This window comes from Coregonus clupeaformis, unplaced genomic scaffold, assembly GCF_020615455.1.
Source record: "Coregonus clupeaformis isolate EN_2021a unplaced genomic scaffold, ASM2061545v1 scaf0440, whole genome shotgun sequence".
Classification (NCBI taxonomy): Eukaryota; Metazoa; Chordata; class Actinopteri; order Salmoniformes; family Salmonidae; genus Coregonus; species Coregonus clupeaformis.
This window is the reverse complement of record NW_025533895.1, coordinates 350,520-367,644: the sequence shown is the minus strand read 5'-3', so window position 1 is coordinate 367,644 and position 17,125 is coordinate 350,520. Positions and strand designations below refer to the sequence as shown.

The window sequence follows — 17,125 nt, the reverse complement described above, 5'->3', positions numbered from 1 at the left end:
TTTATAACATTTTTGAAATGCGTTTTTCTGGATTTTTTTGTTGTTATTCTGTCTCTCACTGTTCAAATAAACCTACCATTAAAATTATAGACTGATCATTTCTTTGTCAGTGGGCAAACGTACAAAATCAGCAGGGGATCAAATACTTTTTCCCCTCACTGTACACCCCAGGAAGAAAGTGAGACTTTTGTTAAAAGAAAATTGGGAATGAAGTATACTAAGGCATTTGTGAAAATTCTATAGCAATATAGAGTGGGAAAGCGGCCGTGCGTTTGGCCAATTAATAGACACTGCAGCAAATAAAAACATCTGTCTTGTCCAGGACCGGAGTCTACACAGACCAGTGGGCTATAGTCAATCAGAGCTACAGTAGACCAATCAGAGCTACAGTATACAAACAAGCCATTTGCCACACGGGCCTGCCATCATTCACGTTGAACTGGACTGTGTGTTTACAGGCAGTTGCAACAGCGCAACTTTAGATCATTAGAACGCTGTCACGCTCTGGCTCCGGGACTTTGTGTGTTGAGCCAGGGTATGTTCGTTTCGTGGTGTTTTGTTTGGTTGGGTGGTTCTATGTGTTGTATTTCTTGGTTTGGTTGAGTGACTCCCAATCAGAGGTAACGAGTGTCAGCTGTTGGCTCGTTGTCTCTGATTGGGAGCCATATTTATACTGTCTGTTTTCACCTTGTGTTGGTGGGTTTTTGTTCCAAGTTCAGTCATTGTCACTGTTGGACTTCACTATCGTCTTTTGTTTTGTATTTACGTGCTTTACTCATTAAAGTCATCATGTTCACTCAACACGCTGCGCCTTGGTCATACTTAGACGACATAGACGACCGTGACAAACGCATTCGCCAAAAACCACAAAATACACCTGAATGGATTTCTGCAAATATGTAAACACCACGGGAGTCCTCTTACATTTGGAAACTTTACAGTCCTATTGATCAAACAACCATGAAAAGGTAGGCTCTCTCTCCCTCAGTTATGCACATCAACAACATCAAGATCAACAACTAATGCTAGCCAGAGCAAGATGAGCTAAAATCTAACGAAGGAACATTAGATAAACCCTCACAAACTTTTTCAGCTAGTTGGCCATCAAAATTGCCCTGATAAACGATGGGGAATTGTAGCTTCCTCGTCCTTCTGCAGCTTGCCTGCCAATGCATGCTTGTCCCAACCAAGCACCCAAGCTAACTGGCTAAAGTTGGCTAGCTTGCTAGCTAGCTACTTCCAGACACAAATGAGAGAACACCTCACTCTGACTATTTTACTCGCCGTAGCAGAGCTGGTTAGGATGTTTACATGTTATCTAGAGCGTTCATGACTATTACTTTTTTTGCCTACGTTTACTGACACCGGTCATATTCAGCGGGTGTTGTGCGTTCGTAAATTCATCAGTTGTTCTGTGTTCTGGCACACTCAGATGAGAGTGCTCTGAAATTGGAGTAGATAGCCAGAGTGAATTTGCGAACGCAAGAGATATGCTAACTGTATAACAGCCGTTCAAGTTCTTGCTAGCTAGCTAACCAACCAAATGTTATATTGTTGACTGATATTATGATTGTTGTTAAAGTAGTTAAAACGCTGTCAGTTCCACTTTAAACTTTGGTCACCATTTACTCTGTGTGCTAAACGTGAAATGTTTTTTTCAATGGGAAGTAATAGTTGTACATTTCGATTGGGAAATGCTTAATGGTTGTGTTTTTGTATTCTATGATTGGGACCTACTGGCTTAATATGTCCTGAGTTTATGGACTGCTTATCCTTTAACATCATGCTGTGTGTGACTGTTGTCTTTCCATCGGACCTATGCAGTGGTGTAGTGGTGCCTGGAGATGTGGGTATACTCTAATTTTGCCAAAAAGTTCCCATACAGCCCGCCCAGCAAAGGAAAGGCACCCTGTGTGGAAAATTCTATGTTTCCCTATGGTTTTTTAAGATTTTCCTATAGATTTTTTAGATTTTCACTCTCAAAATCACACTTTTTTAAATATAAAAAAGACACAAATGTGAGGGTCTAAGTCTACAACAATGCTTAAACCACATCAATCTGATTGGGTGGGCCTGTCAGGGCCTGGCTCCCCAGTGGGTGGGCCTCTGTCCACCCAGGCCCATCCATGTCTACGCCCCTGATGCAAACAGCTCATGATGACAATATTGCACACAAATAGCCTACTAACCAACACTTCGGACTAAACTTTTTCAATACCTGGTTTGCATACCCATTGTTGCCTTGATTAACATTTACTGGTAGATATAAGTTGAAATGTCTTTCCTACCCTACCGATGTCATTTGTCTGTGAGCTGCTCCATGCCAAAACCAGTTGAGGGCTGCACACTTCGTGCCTGCAGATGATATTCCGTTGAAACTAGGCTATGTGTGCGGCGCGCATGTGAATGTATTTCACGTGCGTGCTTTAAGATTGTGTAGTCTACTTTGTGCACTACACCACTGGCCCTTTGTGTTTTACAAAAAGTGCACTCCTACATGAGTGCGCTGGTATTAGGGTTGCTGTCCTTTCGGAATCACGAACCTGTCACACGCTGAAGGCCTATAGGTTTGCCACTGCGCAAACATGTCTATCAGTGGAGGCTGCTGAGGGGAGGACGGTTCATAATAATTGCTGGAACGTAGCGAATGGAATGGCATCAAACACATAGAAACCATGTGTTTGATGCCATTCCACCTATTCTGCTCCAGCCATTACCTCGAGCCCGTCCTCCCCAATTAAGGTGCCACCAACCTCCTGTGATGTCTATAATAGATATAAAGACTGTTAAGATATTCAGGTTTTCAAGTAAGGAGTGTATGTATTTGGCCTGGCGAAGCGGTTTTATGCGCTGAATGAATGGAAGCTGAAAATTATGAGTTTTTTACTCCGCTGGTCTCGGGAAGAAATTACGAGTCCTCACTGTCCGAGACCAAGTGAAGACTGAGTACAAATGTATCCGACACCGAGACAGGACCGAGACACTCAATATGTGGTCTCGAGACTCGTTGACTACAACACGGCTGTAGGCTATAGCCAATCAGGTCAATGCTCATGCGGTGGCCTGTGTATGAGAGATTTGGTTCTGGGTGCTGAGATTAGTCTGCTGGTGATCAGAGCATGTGTTGAACTTTTGTGTGTCATACCTGCTGGTGTTATGGCAGAGAGGCTGCAGGGGGCTGAGAGCAGATGGTACGGACACACTGTAACTCACTGTGGGTAGAGCGAGGCTATAAACACACAGGATGGAAAGTGAGGCTTTGCAATGACCACTGTTACACAGCAGAGATGCTATGACACAAATGCAGTGCAGGGATAGATGCACACCTACTGATGGGGTGATGGGGTTACCAGACCGATGGAGGAGGACCTCCACTGTAGGTCCAGTTACAGTTACAGTTCAGTTCTGTGGGTGTGAGACCTGATATCAATTGTGATCATATTTAGCACATTAGCAATTGGCGTCTTAACACAATTTAGCTAACTGTACCCCTTTGGCGCTCTTGTCAAGTTTCTGTTTGCCCTTTGACCCTGGCGGGTGTCCTCCCGTTACATCATTGTGTTCCGAGCAGCGGAGATGTTTGGCCACCGGCAACCTCTAGTCACCTTGGTGATGACAAACACTCCTACTGCCATGACATCATCCCAGTGATAAAGTAGGGGAGGGGAGATGGAGGGGGCCGCGGGGAGGATATTTGGCAGTATAAACCCACCGCATCATCCCAGCTGATACACTAACATTAAACTGCTGCCAAGCAAACACAAACGCAAGAGACAACCTCATCCCTTCAATACCATCACTGAGAGAGAGGGAAGAGGAGAAAAGGAGGGTCAAAGCGTGAGATAGTGATGCTTTCAGCAGGTGCCAAACAGTGAGAGGTAGCTGACAGAGGAGAGGGAGAGACTGCGTGAGAGAGAGAGAGATGGAGCGCAGCCTGTGAGAGCACACAGTGACCCACAGCATCGGAGACAAGAGAAGAAGACAAGAAAGTGTGAGTTATTTCATGCATTGTTTATTTGTTTGTTTAGCCAAATGGTGAGAGGTTATGCACCTGTGCTTTCAGGTTGATTAGACACAGAGGATTTGTTCCAAAAAGTAGGTATTGCTGCTTGTTTCACCATATACAATGAAGAAAAATGTGTATTTAGTATGTTATTATCATGTAATAATTATTATTCCTGAGTAAATACTTAGACGCAGCCATGTCTATTTGATCATGAAGAAGCAGAAAGTATAATGTACTGATGTGTTATAGAGGAATCAGGGGCTCATTTGTAGATATGATGTTTTATAAGATATTAAATGAAAATTACTAATCATCTCACAGACATCATTTCACAATTTCTACCTCGTCTCAGATTTTCATACAGCAGTATATTGTGTTTACAAGGCAATTTCTCCCTTGGGGAAAATGAAGTTTTTCTCATGTATTTTATTATTAACATCGGGGTATTAAAAGTAATCATAAAGCATCAACACTAATTTCTCTGTATGGTCAGTAGCGTCGTGGTAGTGGTCATTGCTCTGTGTGATGTGTAGTCATAATACTTTTTCTGTATAGTTTTAGAGATGTATTATAGTTGTATCAATAGTCACTGTATTATCTATAGTGGCGTATTAATATTAATTTCTCTATGTTTTTACAGAATCCTGTTGTCATTGCAGTATCTGTGTAGTCGTGTCCAGCCAGTCTCCTGCATTACTGCTCCCGCCCTCCCTCTACTCACTGCTGCCATGCTGTACCCAGCACTGCTCTGTGCTGCTCTGCTCCTGATAGCACCCCTGGAGCACACAGAGGGGCGCACCCTGCACCCCTCACCTGATGCCATCCAGGTACGGAGGGTGAAGGGAGAGGGGGAGTGGGAGTAGAATGGGAAGAAGAGGGGATATGGAGATGGAGAAGGAGGGGGGGAGTGCGAAGTTATGGAGGGGGAGCTGGGGAGAGTGGGACAGAGCGGAGGGTAGGGAAGAGTGGAGTAGAGGGTATATTTGGATTGAGTGCAGAGATTGATCATCAATAACTTTTTACGGAGCTCTCATTGGATTTTTCTGCGTAGTAATAATAACAGCATATTTGTTGTTCCTGCCTAGTTTGTTGAGCAGTTTCTGGAACGCTACAACGACCTGACCCTGGATGACCTGGAGAACCTGGTGAGCAGCCAACCAGAGGAGCCCTCCTCGGCTTTCACTTCCGGGGTTAAAGTCTCTGAGTACCCCAAATGGGCTGACATACCAGCACAGGGCGACAGCACCTGGCTCCGCCTCCTGAAGGGGACCCTGGCCAATCAGAAAAGAGCTGTGACGGACCGGTCGAGGAGGGGGTGGAACCGAGGATGCTTCGGACTCAAACTGGACAGGATCGGGTCAATGAGTGGACTGGGCTGCTAGTGGAGAGAGAGAGAGGAAGAGACTGACGTCCCTCAGGGGATATGAGGACACACACACACAGTAGGCTGCTACATGGCACACAGTCATTTACACACAGGTAGTGAAAACAAGGATGTTAATGTAAGTACAAATGATGTCTACATGTAGTGTAACTGTAGTGTACTTGCTGTATTGCTAATGTGGTTCCATCGAGCTTAGTGAAAGTTACTCTGTATGTCTCCTGGCTGTTGGAAGGGATTAGCTGTACTTATATTGTACATGTATTCATTTGAATCTTGAAAGTATCAGAGTTATGTTTACATCAAGCTGTTATTCTATTTTAAGTCTTTGAGTGTTGTTTTGACAGTAAACCTGCACTTTATTTAAAACTAAGTATTTAAAAGTTTTGTCTTTCTTTTCTAATATTGTCCTTGTTAATCCTGCAGGAATAGTTGTGTTATGGCATGTTTTAATGGAAATAAATATTTGAAAAAAGATTATAATATAATATAATTCTAATAAAATGTTTCTTCTCTCTGCTATTGATTTTACATACATTTGGCATGAATAAATGTACACTGAAACCATGTTGTACTGAGTGTTGTGTTCTATTTAAGTCCTGACATCTTCCAGTGTCAGATTCATCTTCAAATCCTCTACTCCTTCATTTGTTAATTTCACATTGGCATGCGACATCTACATATTCATGCATTTCCATTCAATTTGAAGGTTCAATTTCTCACAGTAGATATTTATACCTCTGTTTCCATGGTTGTTTTTATTAAATCTGCCACAGGCAGCTGAGAGAGAGAGAGAGAAGGTAAATTTCTTCCTCAGAGCTAAATGAAATGCCTGCATCACATGGTGGGCTTGTGTGGGCAGACCAATTAGGGCTTGGATCTACACTAATCAACCTACCACTGATGCTTCCAAACTGATTTTACTATGTAGTTAGTATCTCACTTATAGAAGGGAGTTAACTCTTGTATATATAACAAATACTGCCAAAACAGAACATAATCTTCTCTCTTGAAACACAGTTCTCCTTTGTCAGCTGGGTTGGGGAAAGATGGCATTTCACCAGGGGTTGGGAGTTGGATACTGAGAGTCAGTAGGGTGTTCATCACAGAAGAGGTTAACTCAGGTTAAAAGACTGGATGCAGTCCCTAAAGTAAACCACAAGAGGTCAGTCTGAAATAGTCTATCATGTTGCCAGGTCCCAACCGAAGTACTGGACTCTGCTAATGGACATTATGAGACTGCTGATAATTTAGCAGCACATGAAACCAGGTGTAGGCCTTTCTGATGCATGTTTTACCAGAGGTGTACCAGCTGTCAAATCTAAAGACATTTTCAGATACCTCAAGTTAGTTGGAGCATAGACAGTGCTGGCAACTCCAGGGTTGTAGGATTGCTGTATTAAAGTAGTAAAAAGTGAAGTATTTGGTCCCATATTCATAGCATGTAATGATTGCATCAAGCTTGTGAGTCTACACATTTGTTGGATGCATTTGCTGTTTGTTTTGGTTGTGTTTCCGATTATTTTGTGCCCAATAGAAATTAATGATAAATAATGTATTGTGTCATTCTTTTATTGTAAATAAGAATATAATATGTTTCTAAACACTTCTATATGAATGTGGATGCTACCATGATTACTGATAGTCCTGAATGAATAGTGAATAATGATGAGTGAGAAAGTTACAGACACACAATTATCTTGTTACTACTTTAATACACATATAAGTGATTCTGTCCCATTACTTTTGTCCCAAAGCACTACACAAATATAAATGCATGAACTGAACATAACTAACCAACTCAACAGTGAATTATCAACACAAATGAATCCTTTTCTTACAGAAATATGTAGGCCTACATGAAAAACCTCAAGGGAGAAGTTGGCCTTTATATTAGCCTACCATGGACTATAATATGACCTATGATGACTGTGTGATCATGTGGTGTGATATGAGGTAGGGTCAAATACAGTACACAGTATCACCAGTATATACCATCCACCAAGGAGTAGACCGTCTGCTTCTATTTATAGAACAACCTTTACTTCACCTCTCTGACCTTAAGCTGTGCAGCGGAGGCCAAGAGCAGTGCATGTTCACATCGGGTCGTGGTAGTTCAACTATGCCCAGGTCATTGGCTCGTCACCACCCTAAATCACAAGACCTGTGACAAAGATATTAGCGCAGGGTGGCATGACTGCAATTGTGCTGTTGAACATAATAATAATAATATAATATGCCATTTAGCAGACGCTTTTATCCAAAGCGACTTACAGTCATGCGTGCATACATTTTTGTGTATGGGTGGTCCCGTTGTTCATGTGTCATGCGTCATGGCATGTCGTGCTATGTTGGAGAACATGTTACGCTAGTTCTGTGTTACTTCCTTCACTGTGATATTTAGGTACAGGTTGTTGTGTGCTTTGCTTATAGAGGCATATGGGCCAAAGGCCTAAGGGTTCAGACTCTACTAATTCGTAGTTTTATATTCCTATTGACCTAATGGGTCATTTATGAGCATAAGAAATTATTAAAAAACAGTTTACATTTTTCAGTAATAATAATTACTTCACACATGTACAAGTGTGTTTTATACACGTGTGAATTAGATAATCGTTTTTTTTTTTGGACAACCCTCGGAGAGTGAGGTCACAGCCAGGGATCAGCCATTATTGACGGCGACCATGGAGCAATTAGAGTTAAGTGCCTTACTCAAGGCCACATCAACTGATTTTTCACCTAGTCGACTTGGGGATTCAAACCAGCCACCTTTCAGTTACTGGTTTTAACTGGTGCCACTGAGTCTAAAGTAGCCTCATTGAAACTTGGAAATCATCGGTGTGATGACAAATAACAGGATCAGTAGTAGAGGATCAAAAAGCATTCGTAAATGTACTTACTAGGAGTTGTGGAGATAATGATGTGAGAGCAAGTTTTTGCAAGTGGGGGCAAACACATATTTAGGAGGAGGAGGAGAAACATTTTTAAAACAACACTGAGATGGTCAGAGACACAGACATCAATAGTTTCCAAGTGATCAATATTCAGACCATAGGACAGCACGAGATCAACAGTATGGCCTTGGTTGTGTGTAGGCCCTGTGGCATGTAGCACAAAGTTAAAGGATTCTAACGGGTTAAAAACTCCCTAGCTAGTGCATTATTTGGGCAACACACATGAATGTTTAGATCTCCAAGAATAACCCTGACATAACCAAAGACAGCAGGTCAGAGAATTCTGCAATGAACAAACTATTTTTAGGTTTAGGCTTAGGAGGGTGGTACACTAGAATATACAAGGTGGGCTGTTTCTTGTTAAAGCAAAAGATAAGGCTCTCAAATTAGGAACATTCGCCACATGACACAGGGATACATATATAATTGTCCCCTACAACGGCCAGACAGCCTGGATTTCTGTACATAAGAAAAGGCTGGAGGGGTAGTTTCATTTAGAGAACTAAAATCCTTGGGTGTTCTTGTTCAGAATGTTCTTTTGAGACACCAAGTGAACAAAACCAGATACATGGACCCAGTCTTGCATTAAAACCAGACTTGCCATTCGGTTACTCTGACATAGATAGAACTCAACTCCTTAGACACAGAAGTCACTTGAGTAGACAGACAAAAACACACCCACACAAGTTATTTCTATGGGAACTGTGTCTAGGCCTAAGGCATGCAAACGCGCACAATGTGATGTGTTCAGACTCTATTGACTGACCAGGTCATGGCCATAGGTCCACACAGCCCTCCTCACACCCCAGGCAGGAGAAGGAGAGGAGAGAGAGAGAGAGGTTGAAAGTGAAGGGTCATGGTCTTTGGACTGTAAATGTCACACTGTGGAGGAAAGTGATTTGATCCGCCGTTTGCTCTCTCTGTCTGGCTCTCCCTATCTAGTGAGAAGGTCACACAGGAACGGACCCTCTACTTTTTCATTTCGCCATCTAAGGACTTATTATATCTGTATAGTGTCTCCTCATCTGTTCCTATGCTTCAGACGTAAAGTCATGGGAAGGTTTAAAAAGTTATTTTTAAAAAAACATTCAGTGTTAATGAAATCTATAGTTTGAATGTGGCGGCCTTGAGTGAAAAAAGAGGGCCATATATTCAGACAGATACAGAGAGTCTGATGAACTTCCTTGAGAGCAAAATAAATCAAAGTGAAAGCACTTAAATCAATATTCAGGCCTACACTATTCACTATCACCCACGAAATCAATGCTACTTTAGGCCAGCTTTAGTTTAAATATCAGGCAAGGGGGTGAACACAGCAAGACCCATTTGAATAATTAAGTATTTCAATTAATGTTTTCATACTATTGCTAATGCAGATTTACTGTTAGGCTACATAAACGACATTTCTAATACGCTGACCCGTCACAACTTCCTTATGACCTTCACATTCTGAAAGGGGGCGGGGTTTAGAGCCCGTAGCACACAAAGGGGCGTGTCCATACAGGGTGGAAATAAATAGGAAGCCCAGCTCTGCCTGTCCCCACTCACACCCAAAAGTCGTAAGACAGGATTGAGGCATCTCACAAACGGTAAATGACCAAGCAACGGCTACATTAGGATATCTAACTAAGTTAATGGATGGGGATAATATGGGCCTAGATAGCAAGAAGATTAGGGAGATTGTCCGTTTTTGGCTTGACGACCTTGCGATTGTTTGGTCTATTCTAAGACTTGTTGCATGTATGGCCATTTATTTCGTTTCATAGGTGTTGAGATGCAGTTCGAATTACTTGATATCTATAGCTTTTTCTTTCTTCCAGAAGAGGATATTCAAACCTCTTGTTAAAGTGACTTCAATCTGCCATGATTGAACTCTGAATCCCTGACTCAAAGTTGAATTAGACTTTCAAAGTTCATAACTGTTGCTTACAACATGTTGGTGCATTTTGCTAGAATAGACTCATCACACATTTACTCCAGTTTAAAACATTTTGCTGTGCTTCAAAATGCATTCTCACTCTCTCTCGCTCTCTCTCTCTCTCTCTCATGCTATGCTATGTTCTCTATGCCTCTGCTTATCTTAAAGCTATAACTCAGTTGCAAAGTTCTATGCCATAAAGTATGGAAATCCCCAGAAATCATAACAGATGGTCAATATTTGTTTAATAGCTAATGTCTCTCGTTCTCCCTCCCCCCTGCAGAGGACTAGACCAACTCAGGCAAAATGGTGAAAGTAGGTGTCAATGGGTAAGATACATTTTCATTTAACCCCTTAACTAACACAACAAAACCCACAATCTAACAATTTATCACCACCACACAGACAGTGTTAGAATCTCCTACTCTAGCTTTGACCTAGTGCAGAGCTTAAGCATTAAAACCAGACATCTATTTGAAATGGCAATCTGGCTAATATAAATTAATAATAACTAAAATATAGGAATTAATACAATCAAGATTTCAGTACATCATTCCTTACTAATGGATGTACCCTGGTAACCTCACACAGGGTGTACTGATCCCCCTTTGAAAGGACCCGCCCTCTGTTTGCAAGATACACAAGTTGCATATGATAGTCATCCCCGGTGACATGTAGTATTCAGACGAGCCCTGAGAGGAGCTTGGCTTTCATGACCCTCCTCTCTGTACCCTTCTCTCTTGCGCCATTCTTTTTTTAGCCAGGCAACCTTTGGAGAGAAGGTCAGGGGTACAGTACAGTGTCTTGTTGACATTCTGAACCATCAGAACATTCAATGGCTATACATTTAATAGCTGTCTTACTCTGAAATAGCTCAGCAACTAAAGAGCATGAACTGTGTAAAGACTTGTGTTTTGCAGAAGGCACACTCTGACTAGCAGAACACAGACACACACAAACCCATGGACAGTCACCCTGGTGGTCTCTTGTTGTTCTCTGTGATGTTTTGTGCTTTTCACTAGTAGGCAAGTGATCACCTTGTGCTTAGAGTTGAATAGAACATTTTTATTGTCCAGTCTACAAACAGTTGAAAATGTGTCTTTGGCCTCACTCATCACATCTGTAAGGGGATCTGCATCTCCACCTCTCCTCTCCTCCTCCTCCCCTCCACCTCTCTGAGGACAGTGTGTATCAGAGCCTGTCTGTCTGTGAACCTGATTAGCTAGTTAAAAAGTAACTCTCTACTAATCAAACAGGTGGAGGATTACCACATGAGGGGTAGACAGTTAGACTTTACACCCCAGAGAGTACAGCCTCAGTCCGGTTCCCTCTGCTGGCTACGATACACACCTCCCTCTACCCCTCCCCTAAACCCTGTCCTCTTTCTCTGGAAATACATTCTTTTGAGGTCACCTAGTCGCCACATGTTCCTTTGAGATTTATTTGAAAGCTCTTTATATCCGGTCTTTAGTCTTTTGCTTCAGGTGCTACACAAGTCAGATGTTGTAGAACAGAAATGTGTCAGTTCAGTTGTATACATGACATTTCTATCTGCAACCTTTGAAACATGGCTCCCTACTGAGCAAGGCTCCTGCTGTTACATTAAAATACAGGTACACAGACAGGAGAGAAATATGGGGGACTACCACAACCTAGTGGCCTGACTTTGGAGTTAACATTGCATACAAGTATTTTCTTCATTTGTTTTTCAATAGCGACAGGTTTATGAAATTCCATGGTATTGATCAGGACTGGGTGTGACTTGTGACATCAAGGATTAATGGAATGAATCGTCTTGTCCCCCAGATTCGGCCGTATCGGGCGTCTGGTGACCCGTGCTGCATTCCACTCCAAGAAGGGAGTTGAGATTGTGGCCATCAACGACCCCTTTATCGACCTGGACTACATGGTGAGTAGCCTAAAGCCTACAATGGACCAGGGACTTCTAGCCCACTCAAAAACTCACACCCCTAATTATTATTGATTCCTAACATATATAAAGAAGTAAGGCTTAGATAGTGAAATATTTAGCTTATGTATATATAAGTTATTCACCCTAACTTATTAAGTTTCAAGAAGTTAAGACCTTTGAATGTTGCTGTCACCATGACGCCCTCAATGAACAAACCAAGGCCTCTAACCAAGACCCTGTCATAACTTAGGATCAGTTAACAATAGGCCAAGTGACTCACCTCCTCCTTTCCCTCTTCAGGTCTACATGTTCAAGTATGACTCCACCCACGGACGTTTCCACGGTGAGGTCAAGGCTGAGGATGGCAAGCTGGTCATCGATGGACACAAAATCACTGTGTTCCACGAGTGAGTTCATTAATTTAGGAAAAAATAAAACAAATAATTCACATTTATTTCCACATCTAAAGAAATTCATAAAATCAGGTCAGTATCAGTAGAATATGCAGGAGATACCTAAATTCCCCTGTGGCCTTATGGAATGGCGCCCCCTTGTGGAATCTAAAACAACATCAATGATAGTCTAGTAATCTATGGTGCTCTGCTTCCTTATAACGTAACCCTGAACCTTCTCTCTCTCTCTCTCTCTCTCTCTCTCTCTCCCTCTGTCTCTCTGTCGCAGGAAAGACCCAGCTAACATCAAGTGGGGAGATGCTGGTGCCACCTATGTGGTTGAGTCAACAGGTGTTTTCACCACCATTGAGAAGGCCTCCGTAAGTATCCACATCAGTCGACCGTGCATCCACAACTGTATGATATAGGAATAGCATTAGAACAGAAATAACTACTTACTTTATAACATTACTTTACCCATCTGGCTTAACCTGCATTTGGTGCACAATGTTGAATACATACAATGACTAGGCCACAAGATATTTAACCAGGCCACAAAAAAATGAAATAAGGGACTCCTAACATCTTTCCCCCCCTCCTCCTCCTACAGACCCATCTGAAGGGCGGTGCTAAGAGGGTTGTCATCTCCGCTCCCAGCGCTGATGCACCCATGTTCGTCATGGGCGTCAACCACGAGAAGTACGAGAACTCCCTCAAGGTTGTCAGGTGAGACCCTCTTCCCTCCGACTCAACACACACTCCCTCCACTTAACAGATACTGCATGCAGCACCCTGGCTATTCTGTTGTGGTTCAGACTATAATTTAACACCTCTCTCTCCACAGCAATGCTTCATGCACAACCAACTGCCTGGCTCCCCTGGCCAAGGTCATCCACGACAACTACCACATCATTGAGGGTCTGATGGTACGGATTAAAACACAACACCGGGGAACAATCACCTAGAGAGGGCTTAACAGATTTCACACGGAACACTAACAGTACAGTACAGGGGATGGACTGTTTTTTAAGATCACCAACACACCGTCTCTGTTTTTCTTATCCAGTCCTCCCCTACTACCACCACTTCTGTACCCCCTTAATATGGATCACTCCTCCTCTCTCATCTCCCTTTCCCCTAATACCTCTTTCTCTCTCCCTCAGAGCACCGTTCACGCCGTCACCGCCACCCAGAAAACCGTTGATGGTCCCTCTGGAAAGCTGTGGAGGGATGGACGTGGCGCCAGCCAGAACATCATCCCTGCCTCCACCGGAGCAGCCAAGGCTGTCGGCAAGGTCATCCCCGATCTGAACGGGTCAGTACCACAACCTCTAAATAACCAATAACAACCAGTAAAACAATACACTCAATTATAATATCACAAGTTCACAACCTCCAACTAACGCCAGTAAAACACTATTACAATACAGCTGTACATTCACTTGTAACACAACCTCTATCTAGACACCAGTAAAACACTATTACAATACATTCACTTGTAACACTAGTATCACAACTTCCTACTAACCACCAGTAACCCATTTATAACACTAGTAGCCAGCCACTACTACACAGTTTTCAGTCAACAGTCAAATGTATAGCAATGAAACACAGACATTTGTCTAAGAACCAGTCACTTATTATGTCTGTATATCAAACTATAGAGGAGTAAGTTGAACTTTGACCTTGCACTGCGGTCACCCGCTCTTCTTTCTCACAGCAAGATCACTGGCATGGCCTTCCGTGTCCCCACCCCCAACGTCTCAGTGGTTGACCTGACCGTCCGTCTGGAGAAGGCTGTGAGTAGCCCCACCCCCGCCTTACCAATCTGCCAATACACATCATGTCTGAGTGTCTCTATAGTGTACCTTACCTGCTGATACAAGCAGAAAGATAACACTGTCCTAGGACCAGTTGTTAGACACAAAGTGACCACCTAGTTAAATAAAGATAGCAGTAAAGCCCATTGTTGACAAGACAATACATTCATTGATACATGATTAGTTAGCAATGGAAATGTAGCAACAATTTGACAACCCACCTCTTGTTTCCTTGAACCACAGGCCAGCTACGAAGACATCAAGAAGGTTGTCAAGGCTGCCGCCGATGGACCCATGAAGGGAATTCTTGGATACACAGAGCACCAGGTTGTGTCTTCAGACTTCAACGGCGACACCCGCTCCTCCATCTTTGATGCCGGCGCTGGCATTGCTCTGAATGACCACTTCGTCAAGCTGGTTACATGGTACGCATTTATCCTCTCCAAATATACACACGGATACACATGCACACACTTATACACACACATTCTTGGTGAGTGATGAAGAATCCTGACCGTGTCTCTCTCTTCTCTCCCCAGGTATGACAATGAGTTTGGCTACAGCAACCGCGTCATTGACCTGATGGCTCACATGGCCACCAAGGAGTAAAGCAACCAACCAGACGCTACCCACATATTCCCCATTTGATTGGACTATCGCTCTTAACTTGCCTGAGAAAGTTACCCGCATAAAAAAAACAACTAACAATCACAACTATATATCTATATTTTTTTGTATTGTAAAGACCCTGTTCTGGTCTTGTGAAAGGTGAGATGGAATTTGGGTGTGAAGAGATTTTCTCTGTTTGTTGCACTGAACCTGCTTCATTCAGAAGCGGAATAAAAGTCCTCTGTTTGTGAGTAAATATGGCATCTTCTGTTGTTTTTCACTTGATGGGATAAAATGATCATTATTTAGTATTGACATGATGATAATGGGAAAGGACAAACCCAGAAATAATTCCTTTGTTATTTTTATCAAGCTAAGGAACCTGAAGTGATAGATCACTCATACACAATGAAAACACTATACAACCCAAATAGTAAACCAACCCAAACACAATTATTCCTGACCCTGGATACATAGGAGTAGTTTAGGTACAGTATCTATACAATGAGGTTGATCTGTAAACTACAATATATCTTTATCTGAATGCTTTGCTCTCTGGTGCTTGCATATATCTGATCAGTTTACTCCTGTAAGAATCCATGCATTTGACAGAGATCATAACCATGATTTCAAACACAACCCAGACAGTTTCATTTCAATTCTATGATTGCGTCACTTCCTCTGCCAGTTCTCTCTTTTCAAATCAAAATAAAGTTTATTGGTCACGCACACAGATTTGCAGATGTTATTGAAGGAGCAGTGAAATGCTTGTTTCTAGCTCCAACAGTACGGTAATACCTAGCAATACAAAACAATACACACAGAATCCAAAAAGTGAAAATAAATCCATTTCTTTTGTCTCATCACTTTCCAAACCATCAGTCTTAAATTCTCGTATTTCTCTCTTTCTCCCCCCTTCCTGAGTTGAATCATTATTTCTCTCTATATTCCCTCTTCCTCAGTTCAGTTCAATACCTGCTCCATTTGTTAAGCAAAGGGTGTTGTGGCATGACTAACTAGAGTTGACAGTGGCTGACCATTATGATTACGCAATTGGCCGTCATAAAATATTCCCAATCGATGGTATTGACAAGAGAATCAAAAGGGTAGAGTGAAGAGAGGTAAGCCAACTCTACTGGGCTTTACAGTTCTGACTCGCTCACAGACAAGCAACCACTAGGGTTTTCACAGCATAGTGGTCCTATGGTGGCTGCAGGAGGCTTAATTAACAGCGTGATTGCAGTAGACTTGACAGTATGTGTGTATGTAGGGAGGTTCTCACACTTTCACTGGACTTCACTATAGTTGACTTCTTAGTGCTTACAGTGGACAGAAGGGCTTAGAGAATACTGGGTTTCCATCATACTAATGGATAATCATAAGTCATAATTAGATCATCAAACATTCAACTCACTGAGTTCTTCAAATTGAACACTTAATCAAGTACTGTATAAGTAATTAATTAGTGTCTATTAGCTGTAATGAGTGAAAACACTCCACTTGTGATTGGTTGACATTTTTATGTCACATTAGGTTTTATATTTTAGTGACAGTAACACAGCAGGACTTCCTGGACTAAGATGTGAGTCAACAGGAGAGAAGGGATAACAACAGGTTGAAGGCTGAACACTACTGCTACACTCCAAGGCATCCTCTGGTCGTAAAACAGACAGTTTAATATAACCTTTCAAGTTAGACGTGTGTGTGCGTTAGGTGTGTGTGTGCACGCACTCAGGGTCAGTCAAGTCGGACTTGTGTGTGTAGGTTTAAGCCCCATAATAAGAGCAGGATTGAAGATCGGGTTAATGTAGTTGTTCAGTTTGCAGCCAGTAGGCTATGTATTTATTTTAATATCCCTGTGTCTAATATCTCTCACGTCATGCTCTGACATGGCAGTCAGTTAGAGAAGGCTTAATCTCCTGTAGTCAGATCATCATCCATCCATAATCTTACTGAACGACAAGACGTGTGTCTCCAGGGTGTTATTGCTCTCATTGTTAGACACACACACACACACAAACACAAACACACACATACAAATTAAGAGTCAGTTACACGTGTGCTCTTGTTACTATATCACAAGTGGTGATATTTCTTCTTCTACGGTATTCAATTTAAACAATGGATAGAGAG

At 42.3% G+C, this 17,125-nt stretch overlaps 2 protein-coding genes across 2 annotated transcripts; both read left to right on the top strand.

Annotated features, from left to right (window-relative positions):
- Positions 1 to 3,694: 3,694 nt before the first annotated feature.
- On the top strand, positions 3,695 to 5,954 carry wu:fj39g12 (C-type natriuretic peptide-like; the record flags this gene model as incomplete). Its single annotated transcript, XM_041852669.2, is given in 3 exon segments — positions 3,695 to 3,991; positions 4,647 to 4,833; positions 5,092 to 5,954. Coding segments are annotated over 2 exon segments (396 nt in total). The 3' UTR covers positions 5,389 to 5,954.
- Positions 5,955 to 9,863: 3,909 nt separating this feature from the next.
- Positions 9,864 to 15,248, top strand: gapdh (glyceraldehyde-3-phosphate dehydrogenase). The gene is made up of 11 exons (XM_041852652.2): positions 9,864 to 9,930; positions 10,543 to 10,588; positions 12,066 to 12,168; positions 12,472 to 12,578; positions 12,853 to 12,943; positions 13,174 to 13,289; positions 13,408 to 13,489; positions 13,727 to 13,878; positions 14,284 to 14,362; positions 14,627 to 14,808; positions 14,923 to 15,248. Exons 2-11 carry the CDS (start codon positions 10,566 to 10,568, stop codon positions 14,990 to 14,992), a joined length of 1,005 nt encoding a protein of 334 aa, XP_041708586.1. The 5' UTR covers positions 9,864 to 9,930; positions 10,543 to 10,565; the 3' UTR covers positions 14,993 to 15,248.
- Positions 15,249 to 17,125: the final 1,877 nt, after the last annotated feature.